This window comes from Vombatus ursinus, unplaced genomic scaffold (assembly GCF_900497805.2).
Source record: "Vombatus ursinus unplaced genomic scaffold, bare-nosed wombat genome assembly UNPS02009918.1, whole genome shotgun sequence".
Taxonomy (NCBI): Eukaryota; Metazoa; Chordata; class Mammalia; order Diprotodontia; family Vombatidae; genus Vombatus; species Vombatus ursinus.
The window spans coordinates 859,733-882,208 of NW_020949696.1; the positions used below are offsets into that span (position 1 = coordinate 859,733).

Sequence of the window (22,476 nt, forward strand, 5' to 3'; positions counted from 1 at the left end):
CAGGTCGGAGTATCCCTGTTTCACCCAGGAGGAAGGGGAGTCTCGGGGTAAAAGGGTTTGTCCAAGGTCCTACATCCAGTAATTGGCAGACCCAGGTCTAGATAGCAAGTCTGCTTAACTCCCAGATCAAGCTGACTGTAGGCTACATTCCCTTTCCCTCAATGGTGTGAAATCTCTGCATTCTGCCCAAAGGCTTGGAGCCTCTTTTCCCTTCCATCTCCCACAGGAGCCTGGGGGGGAGGGGGTCTCGCCTAGAGGTTGAGTGTGATGGAGCAGCCTGGCTCTGGCCAGAGGCCCATGAGGGAGGGAAAGGAAGGAGGAGAGGCAGAGGCAGCCGAGCTTCAAGAATGTTAATGAATCAGTGCCCCAGTCACTGGGCAAGGACAGAGCTGTGTGCGCAGGCGTGCTGGGGCATCCAACCATGCAGAATGACCAGACCAGGGGGAGGACTTCGCCCCACCTGCCCCTGTTCTAGAAGCTACAGAGCCCAGTTGGTGTCCCCCTAACCCTGTTTTTTCCCCTTGACAGGGGAGTGGCTGGGGTTCTGAGCAGCCCTTGCTTGGCCTGAATATTTTATTTCTTTCCTCTAAAAGTCCTTGGACCTTCCAGAGGCTGATGAAATGAGAACGGCCTGCTAGCAGGAGCCCATGCAGTTGAGAAACATGGGGTGGCTGCTTATGTGCTTTTGGATCTGGAGAGGATTCCTTCATACTTTCCTGATTGTGAGATCTCTAAGGCCCCTCCTAACACTGCAGTTATACAAACTTCCTACCACCAGAGCTATTGAATCATGGAGGGGGGAGTTTGCAGGTACAGTCAGGCAGAATAAGCTAGCTGGCCACTTGGTGGGCCACAAGCCCTGTATTGGGAGTCAGACGCAACTCCTTCAGATCCCATCTCTGTGACTTGTCATCTGGGTGACCTTGGGCCTAGGTGCCCTTCTCTGGAGAGCAGAGGGTTTGGAGATGTGTTACTCACTAGGGCTATAGGAGCCTTAAGATCATCTGGTCCAGCCCCTTCATTTGGTACAGGAGGGGCTGAAGTCCGGGGCAGTGGGCTCTTGTCACCATTGGAGGCAGAGTTAGGGCTTCACCTCAGTCCTTCCTGGTGCTGTTCTGGCTGCTCTTTAGGGCCTCACCCAGCTCTCAGTTCATAATTGTGGATTTCTGCATCAAGCAACACGATGAACTCTCTGGTCCCGTCCAGCTCTGACACACTTGCCACGGTGGCAAAAGCAGATGCTGATTGTTTCAGTCCCTTTAATACCTCCCTTTTACCTTCTTATCCTTCCCTGTGTGAACATGGCTCCCGGGTCTTTGAATACTCTTATCTCTTTACCTTTCCTTTTTTTTTTTTAACCTTGCTATGCTAGTTTTGTTGGTAGTCTGAGGGACTCATACAAATCAGTCTTAATTGCCTACCTTCACAGTGTTTCAGAGTCTTACAGTTGTGTAAGAATTTTTGAGAGTGGTTTAAATGACCACACCAAGTAAGCCCATTATTCTTCTGTCTTTAGCCTAACATTCTGTCTTTGGGTGGGAATGGAAGATGTGGCGAGAATGAAGAATTTTCTACAATCTCTAAAAACAGGGGTTCTTAATTTAGGCCTAGTTCATGAATTTGAGTTGTTTGTTTCTGATGCTTTTTTTAATATTCTGATAACCATATTTCAATGTATTTGGTTTCCTTTATAATCCTGTATTTTATTTTATGCTTTTAAAAATATTCTGAAAAAAGAGGTCTGTAAGCTTCATCATTTTGCCATAAGAAGTCCATGACACAGAAGAGGTTAAGAAATCCTGATCTAAAATATAATGAAAATAAAACTCCTATATCTATCTGTAGAGTGTAATACAGTTTATAAAGTCCCTTTCCACCTTCATTTCCTAATTGGATCTGAGCATCCCTCTTCAGAAGAAGGAAGCAGGGGCTTGCTTGTAATAGGTATTGACTGACTGTTGAGTTGTCCAAGGTCCCACACTGAGTTAGCAGCAAAAATCTGTACTGGAATGAAGGTTTCCCATCCTCAGGCCTAGTGTTTTACCTGCTATCCAAGTAGCTCTGATTTACTGCACTTGATCTTCAGTATTTGTATATTCACTTCCTGTCTCCCAGCAGGAAACCTGCTGTGCAATTGTGGCTGCATCCTTAGGAGACCAAGATAAATACATGAGGCTTGGGGCCTTTCTGGGACTTGGGCACTTGGGTTCCAGTAACCCATGAACTGGCAAGACCAGCCGAGTATCTGTGACCATCTGAAAAATCAGGCACACACGTGGTACGGTCATGCCAGACAGCTGTTCCCATTTACACACCCTCCCCCAAGAGGCCACTCCAACTAATGCGCCTTTGACTTTGTGATGGGAAGTGGAGAGTGGAGGAATTGGAGTGTTGGAGTGGAAAGAGGCAATTCTATAGACTTTCCTCTCCTGCTTCTGTAAAGACACACACACACACACACACACACTATCCTGTGCCCCTACTTACCCACCCATCACTCAGCTCTGACATCCTGGGTTCTAAGGGCCTTCTCTCAGCTCTAGCATTTTGCATTCTAAGGTTTCTCCCAGCTGTGACATTGTGTTATACCTCTGTACCCAGCTAGCTCTTCTAGTCTGCATTCCTGTGCTGACAGCCACTGATCTTCCCATTTCACAGAAGGAGAAACTCATCCACTGAGTAATGAGGAAGCTGCAGCTAGAAATTGGGTCTCTGGACTCTGAATTCTGTCTGGTCAGCTTCTAAAAGCGATTTGAGATGCATAACTAGGCCTCACAGATCCTCTAGAATAGGACCCCTCTCCTAATGCTGGCCCCTCGACTCTGGAAAGTTAGCCAGCTCTGCCAGGGGGACGTCGTGCTCCTCTTTCAGAATCTGAGGAAAACTCAGGCAGAAGGTTGGATGAAAGCAGGTCACCTCCCTCCCTCCCTGCTGAGCAGCACTGACACTCATTTTGCTTTTCTTCCTGAGCTGATGATTTTGCTGCAAATCTGTTGCTGTCAGATATATTTAAAACCATCAGGCCATCCTGCCCAGGAGATTCTCAGAGGAGGGGATGCCTTTTTGGTTCATTCAATAGCCTGCCTATAAAATGGAATTATGACCCTCTCAAATACACCCGTTGGAAATGGAATTGCTGAGCTGTTAATTGGGGGGGGTGGCATTGGGGCTGGGGAGGGAGTGCAAGAGGCCCTTTCTGATTTATTCTCAGCAAACACAATAAGTACACTATAAATAAGTCAGTGACTTTGCTGCTCTGCCCTGTTGGGGCGGGGGGAAGGGAAATAGATGATTTACAGCCTAAATAGGGGGATGCAAATCCTGCCTGTGCTATGGTGGAGCTCAGCCTGACTCAGACTTTCAGCAGCCGGGACCCATCTCAGGAGAGGTGTCGATGTGACCTTTCCCTAATGATGCCTGTGGCTCTTGTCTCCACCATAGCTCTCTCTCCCTCCCTGGCATCCCCATCCCTCTGAACCCAAAGAGCTGCAAGCTTCAAGTAGGCCTGCACATAGGCTTCCTGTCAAAAGAAGTGGCCCTTAAGATGAAAACGAGATGGAATGGAAGGAAGACAGGGGGATCCTGGGGGCAGTCCTGGTTCTGTCATTTACTTACCTCGTGACTCTGGATGAGCCTCTTCTCTCTGGTCCTCCCTTTTCCTGATGTCCCTTCCCACTCTGGGATTCTTTGTTCAGAGGTATTTTTCTTTGACCTTCTGTGTCCTGAGATCCCTCCCAGTTCTGACCTTCTGTGTTCTGGACCCTCTCTGCTCTGATATTCTGTGTTCCAAGGGCCCTCCTAGCTCTGACATCTAGTGTCCTGAAGGCCGTCTCCCTCCCAACTCAGACAGTCTATTTCAAGGGCCCTCCCAGTTCTGACCTTCTGTGTTCTAAGGACCTTCCCTGCTCTGACAGCCCATTCTGAGGGCCCTCCCAGTCCTGACATTCTCTGCTCTAAGGACCTTCCTTTCCTTCTGATTTGTGCCATGTTTGGGGATTAGATCTCTTCTTTCTCAATAGGTTCTATCATTACATATGATAAACAGAAATCTTTGATGACCTAGTTTTTTCCAGTTTTATTTTCCAGCTTTCTTCATCCAAGAGATCCAGAAGGGTAAGTGAAGAATGAGCAAGGAATCCATTTGTGTTCTTTCTCAAGGTTGGTGAAATTCTACACAACCTACATACTTCATGTAAAAAACCAGACAGTAGAAGGAAGAATGGACCCTTAATGGAGAGCCCCCTTTCCTTCTGCTGTCCCACTGCTTCATTACAGGGATTAAACCCATTTCCCTTCTAATACTTCAGCTTAGTGTAGGGCAGTGGAACTTAGACAGCTGTCCCCATTGGCTCCTGGTTAGCCAAAACACAACTATGAATGGTTGGATGTTGGATATGTGGTCAATGTGTAAGAAACTCAGTTTACTCTTTACCATGTCTGTGGACACCCAAAGTAAGCCAGTCAAGGAGTTTTCCACTCTGTTGTGAAGGCTGCAAGTTTTCTTACAGCTCCATTTTGTTCCCTAGGGATCCAGCTCAGACCTCTCTTTTTGCTCCCTTCTTCCATTCCTGGCTGCCTGCCTGTCCACAGATGCATTACCCTCTTCCCCTGCCAGTCTCCATCAGCAGGCATTTTCTGTGGCTGCTCCCCTGGGAAGGCCTGATGCAGTGACCCAAGTGCTGGCCTTGCAAAGAGCTGCCTAGAACAGTTCCAGGGATGTTTAGCCAAAAAGAGAGTGGGAATAATAGCTGCTTGTCTCCCACATGCTTTTGGTTCCAAAGAGCTGTGAGGTTTCCACTTAAGTATCCTCATTAGGAGCTGTGATTCTGCTGTATCCGTTATCAGCTGTTGGGCGCCATATTTATAGAGTACGTGCTTTCCCTTGAAAATACCACTGGATGGTATGTACTTGACTTCCCCCCCCACCTCCATCACACCCTGTGACTCAGTCACCTGGCATGAAGCCAAGCTGGGATGTCAATACATGCATTCTGGGGCCTCTAGCTGCCTGGCAAGCAAAGCATGTGCACGGTGTGAAGGTCATCATCTCAGACCCGAGGGATTCCTAAACGGGAGGCAGAGCTGTCCAGCAGAAGGAGCAGAGGCTCTAGAGGCTGGCACCTGGGTTTAAATGCTGAGTCTGACATTTACCATCATTGTGACTTTGGGCACAATGACCCCTTGACCTCACTCATTTCCCTTGTCTGGAAAAGGACAGGATTGAACTATATGCTCTCTGAGGTCCCTCTAACTCCAGCCTCCCATGATTCATGGACTGTCAGCTGGTAGGGCCCGTAGGACCTAGAACATGGAATGTCAGAGCTGAAAGCAGTCGTCATACTAAAAATCAGAGCCTCCTTTTATATATCCCTTTACAAAGTGCTTTACCCACATTGTTTCATTTGATTCTCAAAACAGCCCTAGGAGGTAGGCGCTAGTATGATCCCCATTTTCCTGATAAAGAAACTGAGGCAGAGATAAGTGACCTGCTCACGATCCCACAGCTCGGAAGTGAGTGAGGCAGGGTTTGAATTCAGTCTTTCGTGTTCCAAGGCCAGCACTTTACTACCCCTGAACTGCCTCTGCAAGGGTGCATGAAGCACCTGCTACATATCAGGCCCTGAGCCTGGCCCTGGGGACACAAGACAAAACAGGCCCCAGATGCACGGAGGAACCACTGCTTCCCCTTGTTTTGTAGATGAAGAAAGCCGTGTCTGGGCACAGGACGTGATTTGCCCAAGGTCACACAGGGAGTTTGGTGGCAGGAAGTCAGGTCTCTTGGCGCTTGCCTCCTATACCAGGGTTCTTTCCATTTTACAACTCTGACCCTTGTTGCAGAAGGATTAAGAAAAGAACATCTCTGTCCTTCTGGTTTGAATCTTGAGAACCATGATCTTTTGTGCTGACTAGAATGAATAACAGAAAAATCTCTCGGTGGTCAAGTGGCCAAGTCTGCCGGAAGGGCCACTTTCGTTCTCTGGCCTGAACATCCCTGTGAGAAAGAGCAAGCATGTGTTGTGATCAGGGCAGGTGTCAGGCAGCAGCCTGGGCCAGGAAATGAAATCCAGCTCATTCTGTGCTGGCAGAGAAGCCTCAATGTCTTGCTTCCCTGGTGCCTTTGTAAATAAATAATGAGTGTCCTTGGGGAAACAGCTCTTGAACAGATGGTTGGGTGAGGCTGGGGTGGGGAGGTGGGAGGCTCGAAAAAGAAGGCATCGTAAACACTGGTCTGACTTCCTGCAAATCTTAGGGCCTTTCCTCATCCAAAGATCAAGGCTAGTTTCAAAGGGTGGACATGTTTATTATGTCTGACCTACAGGAAGGATGAGCTCTCCGGGTTTGTTTCCTCTTTAGTGGCTTCTCTGAGGAGTCTGGGGGTTAGGCTGACTTAAAATCTTAATTCAGCCCCTGCATTTACAGACTAATCGCCCAAGGTCACGTGGCTGGGGTAGCGTGGAACTAGGAATTCTATGTAGGCCTCCTTTGTATCATGCGGGGAAATTGAGACGTAGAGGTGCCTCATCATGGACCCATGATAATCTTGCCAAGTCTCCAGTGCTGTCTGTCAGCTCAGAAGAGAGCTTGATTCTTTTCCTTAATTTTTGTATCTGTTAATGGTACCATCATCTTCTAGTTACCCATGCTTATTATCTTGGTATGTTCTGACACTTCTCAGACTCACAGAATCTCCAAATTGGGATGAGCCTAAGAGGCCACCTAGCACAATTAGCACCTGCACCAGAATTCCCTCTTGCACATCCCAAGGAGGGGGGAGCCTGTGACCTCCCAAAGTGGCCACTTTGGGAATCAAGCGTAAATCTGCTTATCACCCAACTTCTCCCCATTGCTCCTAGTTCCCACATCAGGACTAAGCAGGTGTAATCTCTTTTCCGCAAAACACTTCAAATAAGCTAGCAGGGTAGCTAGGTGGTGAAGTGGATAGAGCACTGGCCCTGGAATCAGGAGGACCTGGGTTCAAATCTGGCCTCAGACACATAACACTTACTAGCTGTGTGACTCGAAGCAAGTTACTTAACCTCGATTGCCTCACCAAAAAGATAATAATAATAATAATCAACCTAGCTCTCCCCTTTCCCTCCCCTTTCCTTTTCCCGCTGGACTTGGAGTCAGGAAGACCCGAGTTCAATCTACGCTCAGACACTTCCTAGCTGTGTGACCCTGGACAAATCACTTCACCTTTGTCTTTCTCAGTTTCCTCATGTGTAAAATGGGGATAATAAAGGCACCTACCTCCCAGGGTTGTTGTGAGGATCAAATGACAACATATGTAAAGTATTTTGCAAAGTTTAAAGTGCTTTATACTCTAGCTCTCATTATTATTATGATTAATTATAATCATTCTCTTCTTCAGGCTAAGCATCTCCACTTCCTTCAGCCAGTCCCTATGGATCAAAGGTCACTTGCCATCCTGGCCACCCTCTTGTGGATGCTTTTCAGCACATCAGTATCCTTCCTAAAATGTCTTGTCCTCTTCTGGTTTGACCGAGGAGGGGTCAGTGGTCCTGTACACTATGCATTCCTCTGCTCTCTTCTCTTTTGACTTAGACTGAACCCACCGTCCACTAGAATCCCTCATTCTGTGTGGTCTAGCCACACCTCTCTCTTCTTATATCTGTGACGTTAATTTTATGAGCTCGTGTAGAAACTTCATATCAGAGCAGATTTGGCCCATTGTTTTAGCCTGTCGGGACCTTACTGAGGTGTGATGGTCCCCCAGCCCATTCACTCTCCTGGCTTTGTGTCATCTGCATTCCTGACCAACATGGCATCTGGCTCATTCAGATCATTGATAAAAATGTGGAGCTGGGTATGACCACAGATAAACTGCCAAACCACCCCACCACGGATCTCCCTGCAAGCTGACATGGGTCATTCTTTGGTCATTTAACTAGTTGTGAATCTGCAACCTACTTGTTATCGTCCAGTGATCTCTTCCTCTCTCTTGCCTCCTCTCTCTTCCTCCTTCCCTTCCTTCCTCCTTCTGTCCTTCCTGTCCACCCACCCTGCTACAGGTGCTCATTATCTCACACCCAGACTATTGTAGTAGCTTTCTGGTTAGTCCTCCTTGCTCAGGCCTCTCCCTAGCACTCAGCTGTCAAAGTGGGCTACGGTGCAATCCCAGATCTCCAGGATCAAGAGAAAGCTGCTTCCTACCTTTCCATTCTCCTTATGCCTGCCTGCCCTCCACATACTCTACCATCTAGCACCACTGGTTTTCTTGTTCCTCAAACAAGACACTCCTTCTCCTGACTCCAGGCGTTGTCATGGGCAGTCTCCCATGCCTGGCATTCTCTCCCTCTGCATTTCTGCCTCCTGACTTCGCTGGTTTTCTTCAAGCCCTAGCAGCTAGGGCCTAGCTAAATCCTACCTTCTGCAAGCAGCCTTTCCCAGTCGGGCCAGTTGCTAGTGCCTGCCCTGTAAGGTTACCTCCAGCTTCCCCTAATATATTGTTTTGTACGCAGGCGTGAATGTTGTCTCTCCCTTGGGCGGTGAACTTCTTGAGGGCAGGAATTGTTTTGCCTTTCTTTGTATCCCTAGCACTTAGCACAGTCCCTGGCATGTAGTAGCACTTACTAAATGCTTACCAACTTCACATAACTATAAGATCATCCAGCTCACTTCTCTGTCTTGCTCACAAGGGTGGAGTGAGATTCACCCACTGCTCCCTAAGTATAGTCATCAAATCAATCAACAATCATTTATTAAATTTGCACTGTATGCCAGGAATTAAATATAGAAAGACAAAAATGAAACAGACCCTGTCCTTGAGAATTCATATTATCTGGGGAGAGACAACATGAAGACATAAATACACATGTATACAAAATATTTGTCAATCAGCAAACATTTATTAAACACCTACTATGTGCCAATCGCCATGTTAAGTTCTGGACATAGAAAAAAATGAAGCCATTTCTGCTCTCAAGGGGTGTCAGTTCCCCACCCCCACCCCCGGTTAAAAAAATGCAGTGTGTCTTGGTCACCTTCCTTGTAAGCAAGGTGACCTGTGACAAGAAGAGATTCCATTCTCTTTCAAGTGGCCCTGAGAAAGATGAGGTGAGCGTCCCTGCCGAACAGTACTAGTTTAGCCTTCATCGCTGCCTTCCAGGTTGACTTTCCTGTCCTTCTCCGGGTCTTGTCTCTCAAGCGTCCAAGCAGGCCTGAGGAGTGGGCAGATAGGCCAGGCCTAACGTTCCCGGTGCCTGATGTGTCCCAGGCAGAAATGGCAGCCCTCGCCATCTCCATCCTGCTGGTTTTGACAAACTACTCTGAGGCCGTTTACAAACTGACCAACCCTAGGAGAGGAGCCGAGGCGGCCGCAAAAACTCCACGCTCTTCCCCATCTCTGTGAGTGGCGCCATAGGCTCACGGGCTGAAGGCCAATCCCAGAATCTTGGCTTCATGAGTGAGTTGTACCATTTCCTCTCACACAGCTTCTGTCACGGACCTGGGAGCGAACCTGATTAGAGAGTCAAGCAGGGGAGCCCAGAGGGTCGAGCAGAAAACCAGGAGGAAGGAGGGTCGGATGGGAGAGATACTGCTATGACTCAGATCCTCACTCTGTCGCTTCCTTAGACAAGTCACTTAACTCGAGAGGGTCGGACTGGTGGCCTCTGAGGGTCTGGGCCCAGGATCTATCTCTGCTCTTCTCAGTATGCATGCCAAAGACTGTATACTTTGGACTGCTGCACCATTTGCCTAACTGGCCTGCTTCCAGTCCCTCCTCAGCAGTCCTCTCCCTAAAATCCATCTCTGATCGTTTCTCTCCTTTGCTCAACCCCTGTTTGTGGCACCTGCTCCATGATCCACAGCAAAAGATTCCATTCCTCAAACGAGCATTGAGGCCCTTCATGATTTGACACCAGTTTCCCTTCCCAAACCTATCTCCCACTGCTCCCATTTTATACAGCTGGGTAATGGAGTAGAGAGAACAATGGGCCTGGAGTCAGGAAGACCTGAGTTCAAGTCTGATATGTATTACCAGCTGTGTGACTTTGGGCAAATTACTTAGCCCCTATCTGCCTCAGTTTTCTCATTGTAAAATGGGGAGAATAATGGCACCTACCGCCCAGGAGTGCTGTGAAGTTCCAGTTAGATAATCTTTGCACTTTGCAAACCTGAAAGCCAGGCTGTGCAAATCTAGCTCTTCTGTGAGACAACTGGGTGGCACAGTGAATACAGAGCTCTGGATCCGGATATCACTTAACTTCATCTGTAAAATGGAGATAGTAATAGCACCTTCCTCCCAGTGTTGTGAAGAAAATGAGATATGTTTGCAAAGTGTTTTACAAAAGTTAAAGCACTATTAAAAAATGCTAGCTTTTATTGCTCTTCTATTTCAACCAGAATGAACTGTTTTCTACCCTCTCGCAACTTAACCCCCCCCCAAAAAAACATGGATAAATGGAAAGTAGCGGATTTTGAAGTCCTATGGCCCAGATTTCACATGCCAGCTTCACTGCTTACTATGTTTGTGGCCTGGGATGAGTTGCCTCACTTTTGGGTCTCAGTTTCCTTGTCTATAAAATGAGGTTGTGGGCCTAGATCTCTAATTCCTTGTTTTCCCAACTCTGCCATTGCTGACTTAACTGCTAAGCCTTCCTTATCACTTTATTCCTTCCTCTTCTGCCCTTTACTGTATTTTGCTTTGTAATCTAATCATTTGTGTATTGTTAACTCCATCACTAGATGGAATTTCTGTAGGACAAGGGTCATGACTTATTTATCTCTGAATTTATCTCTGAATATGTGCAGAAAGGAGATGCTTACTAAGCAGTTGTCAGTCCATAAACATTGTGCCAGGCGCTGGGGATACAAGAAAGGCAAAAAAGAGTTCCCTGCCCTCAAGGATCTCTCAATCTAATAGTGGGAGGCAGCACACAGAAAGAAGGTGAAAGGGGGTGGGAGGAAGGAGGATATATACCCAGCCCCAGGTACATGACGAAGTCATTCAGCCAGCCAGTGGCTGCCCTAGATCCCCATCTTAAATGGAGGATCTGGGAGGGGCTTTCCATGGTGTCCTCCCTCACCAGTCAGAGGGAGAGAAGGGCCTCAGGGACATGGAGTACTGTGGAGGTGTAAGTTTGTGATCTTGCAAGATGCTGAGATTTCTGGAGATAGTGATGAAGTCCAGGAAAACAACCAGGTGGGCAAGTGATGGGAGGCCCTGACTTCATCATGTAGGTCTTTCAGGTTAGCTTAAGAAAAGCATAGTTTGGCCCTCTCTTGTTTAAAAATAAAATGGTAGTAGCATGTTCCATTCTTAAATAATTCTATGGGTTAGAAATTTCTTTCTTAAATTGACTTGAAACTTTAATACATAACTTCTTCATATTGGGCCTAGAAGAGTCCCCAGCCCCAACTCCAATCACAGCAAGTCTTTTCTACTGGGTAGGAATGGAGTGGGATGGGGGTAGAGGGAAACCCTAGACCAAACATTTCTATATTTTCTCATTCATAGTCATTTATTCAACAGACATTCTAGGATGTTTTCAGTGTACAAGCTTTTGTGATACAGAAATGAATGAGGCATCACCCCTCAAGTACCCTCAGGTCCACTACAGTTCTGTTTTCTTTTCTCCAGCCTCTCATCCTGTTCTCTTGATGGTTCCTCATATGACCTCAGACAGGGAGAGGGTCGTACTGGACTTGCCTCTTCCTGTCCTGACGCTGCTCGCTTGCTAGGTGGCTGTCCTGGCTCCAGCCCAGGGCCCTCTCTCAGTCTAAGAATTTCAGGGTTGGCAGGTAACTCAGAGGCCATCCATCCCAGCCTGGAGATGATGAAGAATGTTTTCTATGACCTACCTTTCTTAAGCTTCCCCTACTGGTAATACCTGCCTTCCCTAACCCTAATTCCTTTTCTAGCATAACTAGGTTCCCTGAGTTTGTATTTTTTCATTTTATATATTTATCTGTGTGCTTATTTTCTCCCCAACTAGAACGTAAGTTCCTTAGGATTTTGAGTAGGGATTGCTTTATTCTTTATACAGGTATCTCCAGTGCCTAGCATAGAACCTAGCATGTAGTAGTCACTTAATGCATGCTTATTGGTTAATTGATCTCCATGCTGTTCCTGCCTCCTTTGCTTGAACACTTGCAGTGACAGGGAGAACCCATTACCTCTGCTTTTAAATGTATTCTAATTAGCACAAATCAGTTTACTGTCACACATTACCCCCTTCCTCGCTCCACACACACACACATTGAAAAAAAGGAAAAACAGAACCCTTTTAATAAACATGTAGAGTCAAGCAAAACAGATGTCTGCATTGGTCACACCCAGGAGCTATGTCTCCATCAGCATCCCGAGTCTGTCGACTCTCTGTCAGGGGGTGGGCAGCATGGTGGGTCCTCTGGAGTCTGCCGCTCGTTGGCCTTGAGCAGAGTTCTTACATCTTTCAAAGTTGTTTGTCTTTTACAACATGGTCGTGTTGTTCTGGTAAACTGTTCTGGTTTTGCTCCAGCTTCACTCTATCAGTTGATAAAAGACTGACCTGGTTTCTCTGAAATGATCCCGCCCCTCCCTCATTTCCAGTGGCATGGCACTCTTCTGTTCCATTCTCATGCCACAGGTTGAGCAGCCATTCCCCAGTGAGGGGCTCCCCCTTGGCTCCCAGGTCTTTGGCACCAAGAAAAGAGCTGCTGTAAATATTTTTGTACCCAGAGCCCTTCTCCCCTCTCTGTGATCTCTTTGGGGTGTGGACCTATTAGTATCACAAAGTAAAAGGAACCTGGCCCCTCTTAAGGTGACATTCTAGTCTTAACAGCTAGAAAGTCTCTATTTCCATTGAACCTAAGTTTGCTTCTACCATTAGTCCTAGTTCTGTCCCTGAGAACAGACCACATTTCCCTCTTCAATGGCTCAGTCGTCTCTGGGTCACACATGCCCTTCCTTGAACTGACGCTCCTATGCCATGGTTTCCCATCTCCCTCAGGATGTTCTCTAGCTGGTCGGTGTCCTTTCTAAAATGTCTAAATGTCTTACCTGGTAGGCCTGAGCCCAGGACACCATGCTGGTATGGGCTGGTAGAAGCAGAGCACCCTGTGATTGACCAGGGCTTGTCTTCTCTTCCCACAGGAGGAGAAGGAGAAGCGCCGTTTAGAGCAGCTGGAACGGAGGAAAGAATTGCAGAGGCTGCTGGAAGAAGAAGACTCCAAGCTAAAGGGGAAGGCGCCCAAGCCCCTGACCCCAGGCAAAGTGACTCGGGCCCAGATAGAGGAGACGCTTCGCCGAGACCAGCAACAGAAGGAGAATGAGGAGACAGGTAGGCCCCTGGACCGAGAGCCTGTGCTCTGTGGTCCCAGAGGGGCCTGCCACCCCCAGGGAGACAGGGAAGGGGGCATCCTTCTCTCCCGCTTTCCTCTTCCTCTAGCCCATGGTTTGGTTGGGACATGTTCTTCCTGGGCCCACTGCCCCTGTGATGGGTAAATCATTCAGTCAGCAAAGATTTTTTAAACACCTACTAGGTACCAGGCACTGTGCTAAATGCTGGGGGTACAAAGAAAGATAAGACAGCCCCTGCTCTCACGATCTAGTCGGGGGCAAAACTTATAAACAACTGTACAAACAAGATAGAGACAGGATAAAGTGGAGATAATCCATGGAAGGAAGGCACTAGCATTAAGGAGGATCTGAAAGGCTTCCTGTAGGGGCAGCTCCATGGTGCAGTGGATAGAGCACTGGCCCTGTAGTCAGGAGGACCTAAGTTCAAATCCAAACCTCAGACACTTGACATTTACTAGCTGTGTGACCCTGAGCAAGTCACTTAACCCCAACTGCATCAAGGCTTCTTGTAGAAGGTGGGATTTTAGCTAGGTCAGGGAAGCCAGGAGGGAGAGCATTTCAGGCATGGGGAACAGCCAGTGCAAATGGCCAGAGTCAGGAGATGGAATCACTGGATCACAGAGTGTGTGCTGGAAAGTCCCAAAGGGCAGGTCAAAAGTGGGCCGTGGACTGGGACACTTCAGACACCATCTAGTCCAGCTCCTTCACTGTATAGAAGAGGAAGTTAAGGCCTAGGAAGGGAAAGGGTTTGCCCAAAGCCACATGGCTGATAAGTTGCAGAGTCTGATTTGAACCCAGTTCTTTGGATTCTAAGCCCATTTCTCTTTCCACTGAACCATGCCGCCTCCCCAGAAGTGCTGGAGTGCTCCCTAGCCTAAGGGAGAGACTAGAGGGTCACATCAAGGGCTCTGGCTGAAAAGTTTGCCCAGAAGGGTCAGTGGCCGCAGAAGCTCCAACATCTACCCTCCAGAGATTGGGCAGCAGCAGCTCCCGGGGGTGTGGACCACCAAAGCAGCTGTCCTCCCCTCCTGGCCCCCTAGATACCCCAGATCTCCACCTCTGAGACTGGATGGGAGCACAGGCTGCTGCGTGACCAGCAGAAGGACGAAGCTGGCTGCCCAAAGTGGGGGGATGGGGTGCTGCCTTCATCACTGAGCCTGGCCCAGCCAGGGGACCCAGAGGGGAGAGCAGTCAATTCAGGCAGAGAGCCTGGAAAATTAAGTGCACTTAGCCTCTCATACATCCGCCTCTTGGAGACAGACACAACTTGGAAAAGCATTCGTTAAGTGTGTGTTATGTGCCAGGTACTGTGCTGGGAACTGCCCTCGAGGACCTCACATCCTGTGTGGGGGAGTGTGGTGCTAACACTGAGGCTGCAGGAAAGGCCCTCCTGTAGGCAGGCCTCCTACTCTGGGCAGTCTCCAGGCTCCCTCAGAACTGCTAGCTTACCTGTACTGTGACCCCCTTGTCCATATACCAACCACCATAATCTCCTTTCTAAAATGCCCCCCCTCTCCATCCATTCTTTCTATGACAGTGGACAAACCAAAAAGTCACCTTGAAGTACCCTTGGAGGAGAACGTCAACCGGCGCGTCCCCGAGGAGGGGAGCGTGGAAGCCAGAACAATCGAAGATGCCATCGCTGCCCTCAGGTGCCTGGTGGGCTTCCCCGGGGAATGGGGCGGGATGGCAGTTACCTTCTTGTCCCCAGGGGCTGCTGCAGACGTCTTTCTCCCTGGGTTCCTCCCTGGAGGGAAGCTTGCCTGCACTGGCTGACTCCACTGGCACTTGGGCCTTCCCTTTGCCATCCCCTCCTCCTGGGCTTAGCCCTCACCTCCTACCTCCTGCCACATCTCCCTTCCAGTGTCAGTGACGACTCTGACCGCCACCCCGAGCGCCGCATGAAAGCTGCTTTTACTGCCTTTGAGGAGCTGCACCTGCCAAGACTGAAGAAAGAGAACCCCAACATGCGTCTATCCCAGCTGAAACAGCTGTTGAAGAAGGAGTGGATGAGGTCCCCTGACAACCCCATGAACCAGCGGACCATGGCCTACAATGCCCAGAAATAGAACTTGGGGAATGGAAACAGGCAGGGGAAGAGAGGGGACCCATCCTAGCCTGCACCGCGGGGTCTCAGGCCCTCAGATTCAGGGTTGGGAGGATGGGGAAGAACAGTTCCAGATAGAACTAGTGGAATTCTTTTTTAAACACATTTCTCTCCCCTGTTCTCAGCACTACTGATTAAAAGAGGAGTCACCACCGTCCAGGGTTCCTTTCCTGCTGCCGCCCTGGGAAGAAGGCCCTGCCCTTCTCTGACTTCAGGGCAGAGAGGTCCCTATCCCAATTTTCCTGACCCAGCGTGGCAGCACTGATCACTCTCTCTCTCTCTCTCTCCCTCCCTCCCCCCCACTGCCCCCCTCACCTCATTTTGGGAGTGGGGTGGGAATAGACCTCTTTAGCTTTCATCTGCAGGGCCCCACAGCTCAACATCAATTTCTCAGGCCTCGCTGACTTTGGCAGAGCAGGGGAAAAAAGGGCTTTCTTCCTCTCTTAAACTGTGAGGTTGTCTGTCCCAGGTGATCAGGGCCTCTAACAGAACTGAGGTCTAGATCCTAGTTCTTCCTCTCCCAATTGATCTTTGAACTTCAAGCTGAAGAAGTTAAGGGAGACTTAGGCATATATCCCTGGCTTTCTACTCTACTGTGACCCCACAGCTACATAGGTTAGGCACCTCCTCCACGCTAGTTGGATGGACCAGTTACCAACACACCCCACGTCCCCCTCCCTCTGGTCATCTGCTTTCCACAGGGTTTCTGCCAACTTTACTTATGTCCCCAATTCCTCCTGAGCAGGTTCAGTAACCGGTGAAGCTGGCCTCCAAGGAGCTAAGTAACTGCCTTCATTGTGGGGCTTCCTTCTTTCCCACTGGCGGTTGTGGGCAACAAATCTGAGCTACTCTAGCCAATAAAAGATTGGGGGGGGGGGGGTATTTAATTTTTTTTTTCATAACAAATTATTTTAACTTTGCTTAATTCCAACTCCAGGATCAGTAGCCACAGACTAAAATCCTGGAGGTAAAAGTGCCCTCTCTCCCCTGCCTCCCACCCCTCAGGGATGGTCAGAGATTCCCTGGTCATGGTAGCACATAGCTTACTGGCTACCTTCCCCTTCCCCCTCCTCCCTGCCCACTAAAACCTAAGGGGCATGGTCCAGTGGCCACCACTTGCCAAGGGATAGCCCCCGCCTAGAGTTGTCCCTACTGGTTTGGGCCTAGCTAGTGCCAGAAACCTCCCTGGCACTAGAGAGATTCTGCTCTCCAGCTACTGCTCCCTGCTCCCACCAAGGGCTTCCTCTTTTCTCAAGGGCTTGGTGTGTGGATTTGGGGCTGTAGAAGGCTATGGCTGCTGCCTCTAAAAAGCGTTTGCACTTTGGGACCCTCAAGTTTTTAAGGGCATCAGAGTCTGTCACCTTTCTTGCAAGGTCACCTCCAGCACTGGCAGAAGGCCAGGGAATGGAGCAAGTGGGTGAAGGTGGAGTGACCACTCTGCATAGCTCTCAGGCTCCATCTCACCTTTTCTCCCTTTTCCCTCATCAGAGGGGGGAAAAAAGTTTCTTTTTGGTTTTAACTTGCAGACAATTGAACACCACTAAAGGACAAGACTGAAGCCTACCCTGCTCAGTGTCAGGAGACTTCTTCCCTTTTGGTTCACCCTAGGAAGGACCTAGGCTGTTTGGAGGGTTAACCCTGGAAGAACCAGGGAATTTGGAGTAAACCTTATGCTCCCCAGGCTGAGAGAGGGACCAGAGGGTCCCCAAGGGAAGCTGGAACAGAAGGAGGGGCTAAAAAAAGAAAGTCTTTTGGTGGGTAAACCTGTTCTCCACACCCGGAATATTTATTGTCCCTTCCATGCTGAAATCCTATCTATTCTGCAAGGTCCATGCTAGGAAGTTCTCCAATTACCCCACTCCCCAGGAAGAAGTAAATTAGATCCACAGCCTCATGTCTGGGCCCTTCCTGCCATCTTTATCTCATTCTCTTTTATTGCAGTTATTAAATGTGCCCCCTGTCTTTCCCCAGCTAGCTGGAGAGCTCCCCCAAGGGCTCTCAATGGATGGTCAATCATCCTTTGTCTTCCCCTCCTGATGTAGCCCAGAACAGGTCCCTGCACACGATAGGTGCTCAGTGTGCAGTCCATTCATTAAATAAACAGAACTGGGTCCCAAACCTGCGTAGGTGTCTGGTTATCTGTGTCCTATTTTGACCTGTTGCATAACAGTTGAACTCCAGACAGGGGCAGATGGCAGTTTCTGCAAGAGCCCTGGTCGAAGCATTGGATTTCAGGCAAGGTAATTCCCCTCCCATGGGGAGAGCAACATAGACACAGCCTAACAAATGGACTAAGTGGGTGATTTTTACAGCCTGTGAGAGGGAATGGGGCCCTCAGGTGAGGATGACCTCATGTCTGGATGAGAGCCTCTTCCAGTTCTAATATTCTGTGAGTTAGTGAATCCCTCTTGACATTGCCTTTCCAGAGGCAGCTGGCTGGTGATCTTGGCCTCAGGAAGACCTGAGCTCAGATGTGGCCTCAGACACATATTGGCTGTGCCCTTGGGCGCTGCTTAGCCTGTTTGCCTCAGTTTCCTCACCTGTAAAGTGAGGATCATAATAGCACCTATATCTCAGAATTATTGTGAGGATCAAATAAGATACTTGTAAAAATCATGTAATAGCTGTTATATAAATGTTTATCCCTTTCCTTCTCTAAACCTGTTCCTCCCCTATGAGGGCAGACACTTCCCTTGCCACTTTTGTGTCACCAGGTGCCTTGGCAGGCACGTAACAAATGGTGGCAGTCCATTTGGAGACAGGTAGGTAGTTAAGTGGATAGAGTTCTGGACCTGTACATTGTGTGACCCTGGGCAAGTCCTGCCTCTGCTTCCTAATCTGTAAAATGGGAATAATAATAGCATCTACCACCCTAGGCCCTTGTGAGGATAAAATGAAATATTAATTGGAGTCAAGGTATGTTGGGGGTGGTGCGACGGGAAAGCCTTTGGGGAAGACCTGGGAAGCGATCAAGGTTCACAGCGGCGGCAGCAGCACGAGGCGCCCCGCCCCCTCCCCTCGCACTGCGGCATCCTTGAGCGGAATCCCCGGCTGCTGCGCATGCGCCGCCCCGGACGGGGAATCCCCACACATACCCCCCTCTTTGCAGTCCTTCAGCGAAGGCGGTTAGGGAAACCGGCTCAAACCGGAGCAACGATGAATTATTGATCCCCGCGGGTGGGGTGGGGGTGCTGTGAAGTGAGCTTAAGGGAAGGCTAGGTAACCCCCTTTCGTCTCTGCAGGCCTGCCCGTTGCCATGACGATGGGGCGCCTCGGCCGGCAAGCGGGGGCGGCTGAAGCTGGGGAAAGCCAGACTCGTAGGGCGCCTGCGCAAAGCGCTCAGCTCACGAGCCAGGGCTTCCCTTAGCGCTGGGCCTGCCGGGGAGGGGGAGGGGTGGGAAGGGACTGCTGTGACGTGGCGGGGACTGCGGGGCTCCGAGGGCCAACAGGGAGAGGGGAGATGGTGGGGGGGGGGGAGATCCAGGGACAAAGGAAGGGGAAATATGGCGGAGGGGGACACCCGAGGATGGGAAGGGGGTAGCTGGGGCTGTAGTGGGGGGAGAGAGGAGACCTCTCGAGGAAGCACAAGCATGCTGGAGGGACGGAGGAGGGGACGCAGGCGGGTTGCCCAGAGTTGGAGAAGGAGACGTGAGGGAGAGGCCCAGGAATGGATCAGGAGGAGACACGGGGCTGCTCCACGGGGCCCAGCATTGCAGGAGGGGGAGACACGGAGATTCACGACCGTACACGTGCGTTGGGGGATGTCTGGCGAATGAAGAGGCTTTAGGGGCGCCCTAGCAACGTGAGGGGGCCTCCCCGGCAGTGGCACCAGCATGAGGAGTCCCTCCGCCCTACCCCCCCCCCCGCACTGCGGCATCCTCCGCGCGGAATCCCCGGGCCCACGCGCATGCGCCGCCCCCGGGCCGGGGAATCCCCCCACCCCCATACCCTTTTTGCAGTCTGTCTCGAGGGGGCTGGTGGGGGAACTGGCTTAAACCGGAGCAAGGATGAATTATTGATTTGCTGAAAGGAGAAGACTGAAGGGAACTGAAAAAGAGTGGGGGAGGGGCGGGGGGCTCTCGCTCTTTTCTTATGAGATTCCCTTCTCCCCCCCTTCCCCACCGCGGTACATCCCGGCGGGGCTGCCTGTTGCCATGACGACTGGGAGCCTCGGCTGACAGGCTGCGGGGGCGGCTGCTCAGCTGCTCGGGGGAAGCCAGGCGCACTCGGCGCCTGCGCGAGGGCCCAAGGCTCACGAGCCGGGGCTTCCCCTCCTGCGTACGCGGACCCGCAGGTGTTCGGGGGAGGGGCGGAGAGCTCGGCAGAAGACACAGCCGGGCCTGAGGGGAAGGGCTGTCCGCCGTCCCCCTCCCCCAACGGCTGCGCGAGGACCGGGGTGGGGGTGGGGGTAGGGGCAATGGGGACGGGAGACTAAAGTTAGGACCGTTGAGGTCCACTTGGAGGGAAGTCTCCAGTGGAGCGTCCCCGGGATCTGTACTCTTTCGACAGCCAAGTGGATGGAGGGCAGGAGGTGGCCTGCTGGTCAGAGAGACGGGCTAAGGCGCTGGAGGACCCCGAGCTTCTCCACGAAACCACAGTCCATGTTTTAAACATTGCTATGCTTTCAACGTCCTGTTATGGGAGCCAATAATTGAAACTGAAGCTAACTCCCCCCCACCCCCAAGTGGCAGTGGAGCCCTGGAGGGGTGGCATGAATGGACTGTAACACATGACAGAGGAGGAAACACCCGGGGAAATCGTGGAAAGGAAGTCATCAAAGAAATGCATGCGCTAAAATGGGCTGTTCCCATACGGTGAGAGCCAAGGATAGCCCTGGAACAGCCCAAGTTCTCCTCTGGTAACCTTGACACATCAAGAGAAATAGGAAGTCCCACCCCCAGCGAGTTGTCTGGACCCTGGGAGACGAGCTCCCAAGGGATTTTTTAATAATGAAAAATAGGAAATGTAGAACATCCCAAAAGGATGAGCACAGGCTCCGTGCACATAGTAGAGCCACACCTAGTACACGGTTCTTGAGCTCAACTGGATCAGGACAGGATAGACCGATCTAGGAAGATGAAACCATGGGTGGGGCTGGACCAAATGTAAATTCTTCCATTTGGGTCCAAAGAATCAACTTCTGAACCACAAGATAGAAGAGGCTTAGCCATTCCAACAGTTCATCAGAAAAGCCCGAGTCTTATTGGACTTCAAGGTACCTTTGGCGGCAGCCCAAGAAGCCAATGCCTTTAATGGTAGGATGGAGGAATAGGGTCCAGCACCCGGGGGATGTTTAGTTCCCCTGCCCTCTTCCATGGTCATACCCCGTTTGGAATATTTTAGGCTACAGGACCCGAATTTTAGTAAATGATTAGACAAGGATAAAGTACAGATCAGCCAGAGGAGCTCAATCAGGTTGCTGAAGAGCCTTGAGTTCGTGCTACTGTAAAAGGATCAATCACAGCTTGGAGAAAAAGGAAACATGAGGGGGACATGACAGCTGCCATCAAGTATTTGTGGGGCATTCATAAGACTTATACTTGGCCCCAGAGGACAGAGCTAGAAGGAATGGGTGTCATTTGCAAAGAGGCAGATTTGGGTTTGATTTCAAGGAAAACTTGTTAACAATGAGAGCTGTTGTTCCAAAGTGGAGTGGGCTGCCTCCAGAGGTGGTGGGGTCTCTGTCACTAGATATCTCCAAGCAAAGGCTGGATGACCACTGAGCAGGTAGGTTATAAAACAGAGTCTGTTTCAGGCATAGGTCTGAGAGTCTGTGGTTCTGTGATAAGGGAGGGTTTCCTGAAGGGAGGAAGACAAGGGAGTTATAGGGAGGGGGATGAAGGAAAGGGAGGAATATAGAGCCACAATCAGCTAGGATGTGGAAGATGCCGGGACTCTTGGAGAAAGGCCCTTCCCCAAGCTGGTAGCTGGCCAAGGCAACAGCCAGCTTGTCAGGAGAAAGGGGGATGGGATGTGGATGGGAGGGAGGATGGATGGAGGAGGAAAGGGGGAGGGGAGTGGAAGGAAGGTAAGAGCCCTGGGCTGGGAGTCTGCAGACCAGGATCCTACTGCTGTCTCTGTGACCTTGAACAAGTGTCTTGGCTCCCCTAGCCTGTTTCTCTTGGACTGCAGACTTGGGGAACTGGACCTGCTGGTTCCTAAGACCCCTTGTGTCTTATCTCCTGCTCTTTCTCTATTGCACACAGACACACACACCCTCTATCACCCTCTCACCACATGTTCTTTCCTGAACCTTCCCCACACACACACACGCCTACTCACATGTGCTTGAACACATACACACATGCATCCTGACACAATGAATACCTGGCATCTTACCCTACCCTGTTTCCTGGCCAGCACTGAACCCATACAACTCAGCCCTTCTCACCCCCTCTGCCTGCTTTGTTCATGTGTGTGCCATCCCCAGCGCCCACTCAGATACACACATGTGGCATCCTGGACACAGCCTCACATTTTCCTTCTCTCCCGACCCTCATATTCTCCTTTGGTGCCCTTGTGCTGTCTCCCCCATCTTTGTGTTCTCTTTCATTAGCATGAAAGAGAACACACCCCCATGCAAACTCTCTCTCTCTCTCTTTCTCTTTCTCTGTCTCTCTCTCTCCCACACACACACACACACACACACACACACACACACACTATTGTGTCCTCTCTCTTTCACCCTCTGATTTCCATCTCATATCCAACATTACACAGCCTTGTTCTCTCATGTGCACAATTGTGTTTCTTTTTCTCACCCCTCCTTATAGTTCTCCACATACCCTTGTATATTCTTTCTTTCACTGTCATATTCTCTCCTTAAACACCCTTGTTGTTTCTTTGATACATGACACACACACCCATTTGTGTTCTCTCTCACACACCCATTCTCTCTCTCTGTCTGTCTCTCTCTCTGATACAGACACACACACACACATATCCCTGTGTTCTGTCACTCACACACCTCCATATTCAGATGCCCACCTTCTTTCTCATATTCCCTTTGTTCTCTTATCTTTCTGTCTGTCTAACCCCCTTCTTTCCCTCTCCCTCCCCCCCC

General features: G+C 50.0%; 2 protein-coding genes across 8 annotated transcripts in view; both read left to right on the forward strand.

The window, feature by feature from the left end:
* CCDC124 (coiled-coil domain containing 124) overlaps positions 1 to 17,535 on the forward strand; it is a 39,445-nt gene extending 21,910 nt beyond the window's left edge. The window contains exons 1-4 of one of the 2 annotated variants that reach the window (XM_027853211.1): positions 7,378 to 7,513; positions 13,100 to 13,286; positions 14,844 to 14,958; positions 15,171 to 17,535. In XM_027853211.1, coding sequence (XP_027709012.1) covers positions 7,406 to 7,513; positions 13,100 to 13,286; positions 14,844 to 14,958; positions 15,171 to 15,375 — 615 coding nt within the window. In that variant the 5' untranslated portion in view covers positions 7,378 to 7,405 and the 3' untranslated portion in view covers positions 15,376 to 17,535. Of the gene's footprint in view, positions 1 to 7,377; positions 7,514 to 13,099; positions 13,287 to 14,843; positions 14,959 to 15,170 lie in introns of those variants that run through there. The other variant, XM_027853210.1, reaches the window with a different exon arrangement.
* A 3,575-nt stretch (positions 17,536 to 21,110) lies between these two features.
* KCNN1 (potassium calcium-activated channel subfamily N member 1) overlaps positions 21,111 to 22,476 on the forward strand; it is a 36,458-nt gene continuing 35,092 nt past the window's right edge. For all 6 annotated transcript variants that reach the window (XR_003568344.1, XM_027853237.1, XM_027853238.1 and 3 more), the window contains exon 1: positions 21,111 to 21,140. Coding sequence is in view for 5 of the 6 variants with exons in the window: in XM_027853237.1 (XP_027709038.1) it covers positions 21,126 to 21,140 (15 nt within the window). In the remaining variant the exon portion in view is untranslated. The remainder of the gene's footprint in view (positions 21,141 to 22,476) is intronic.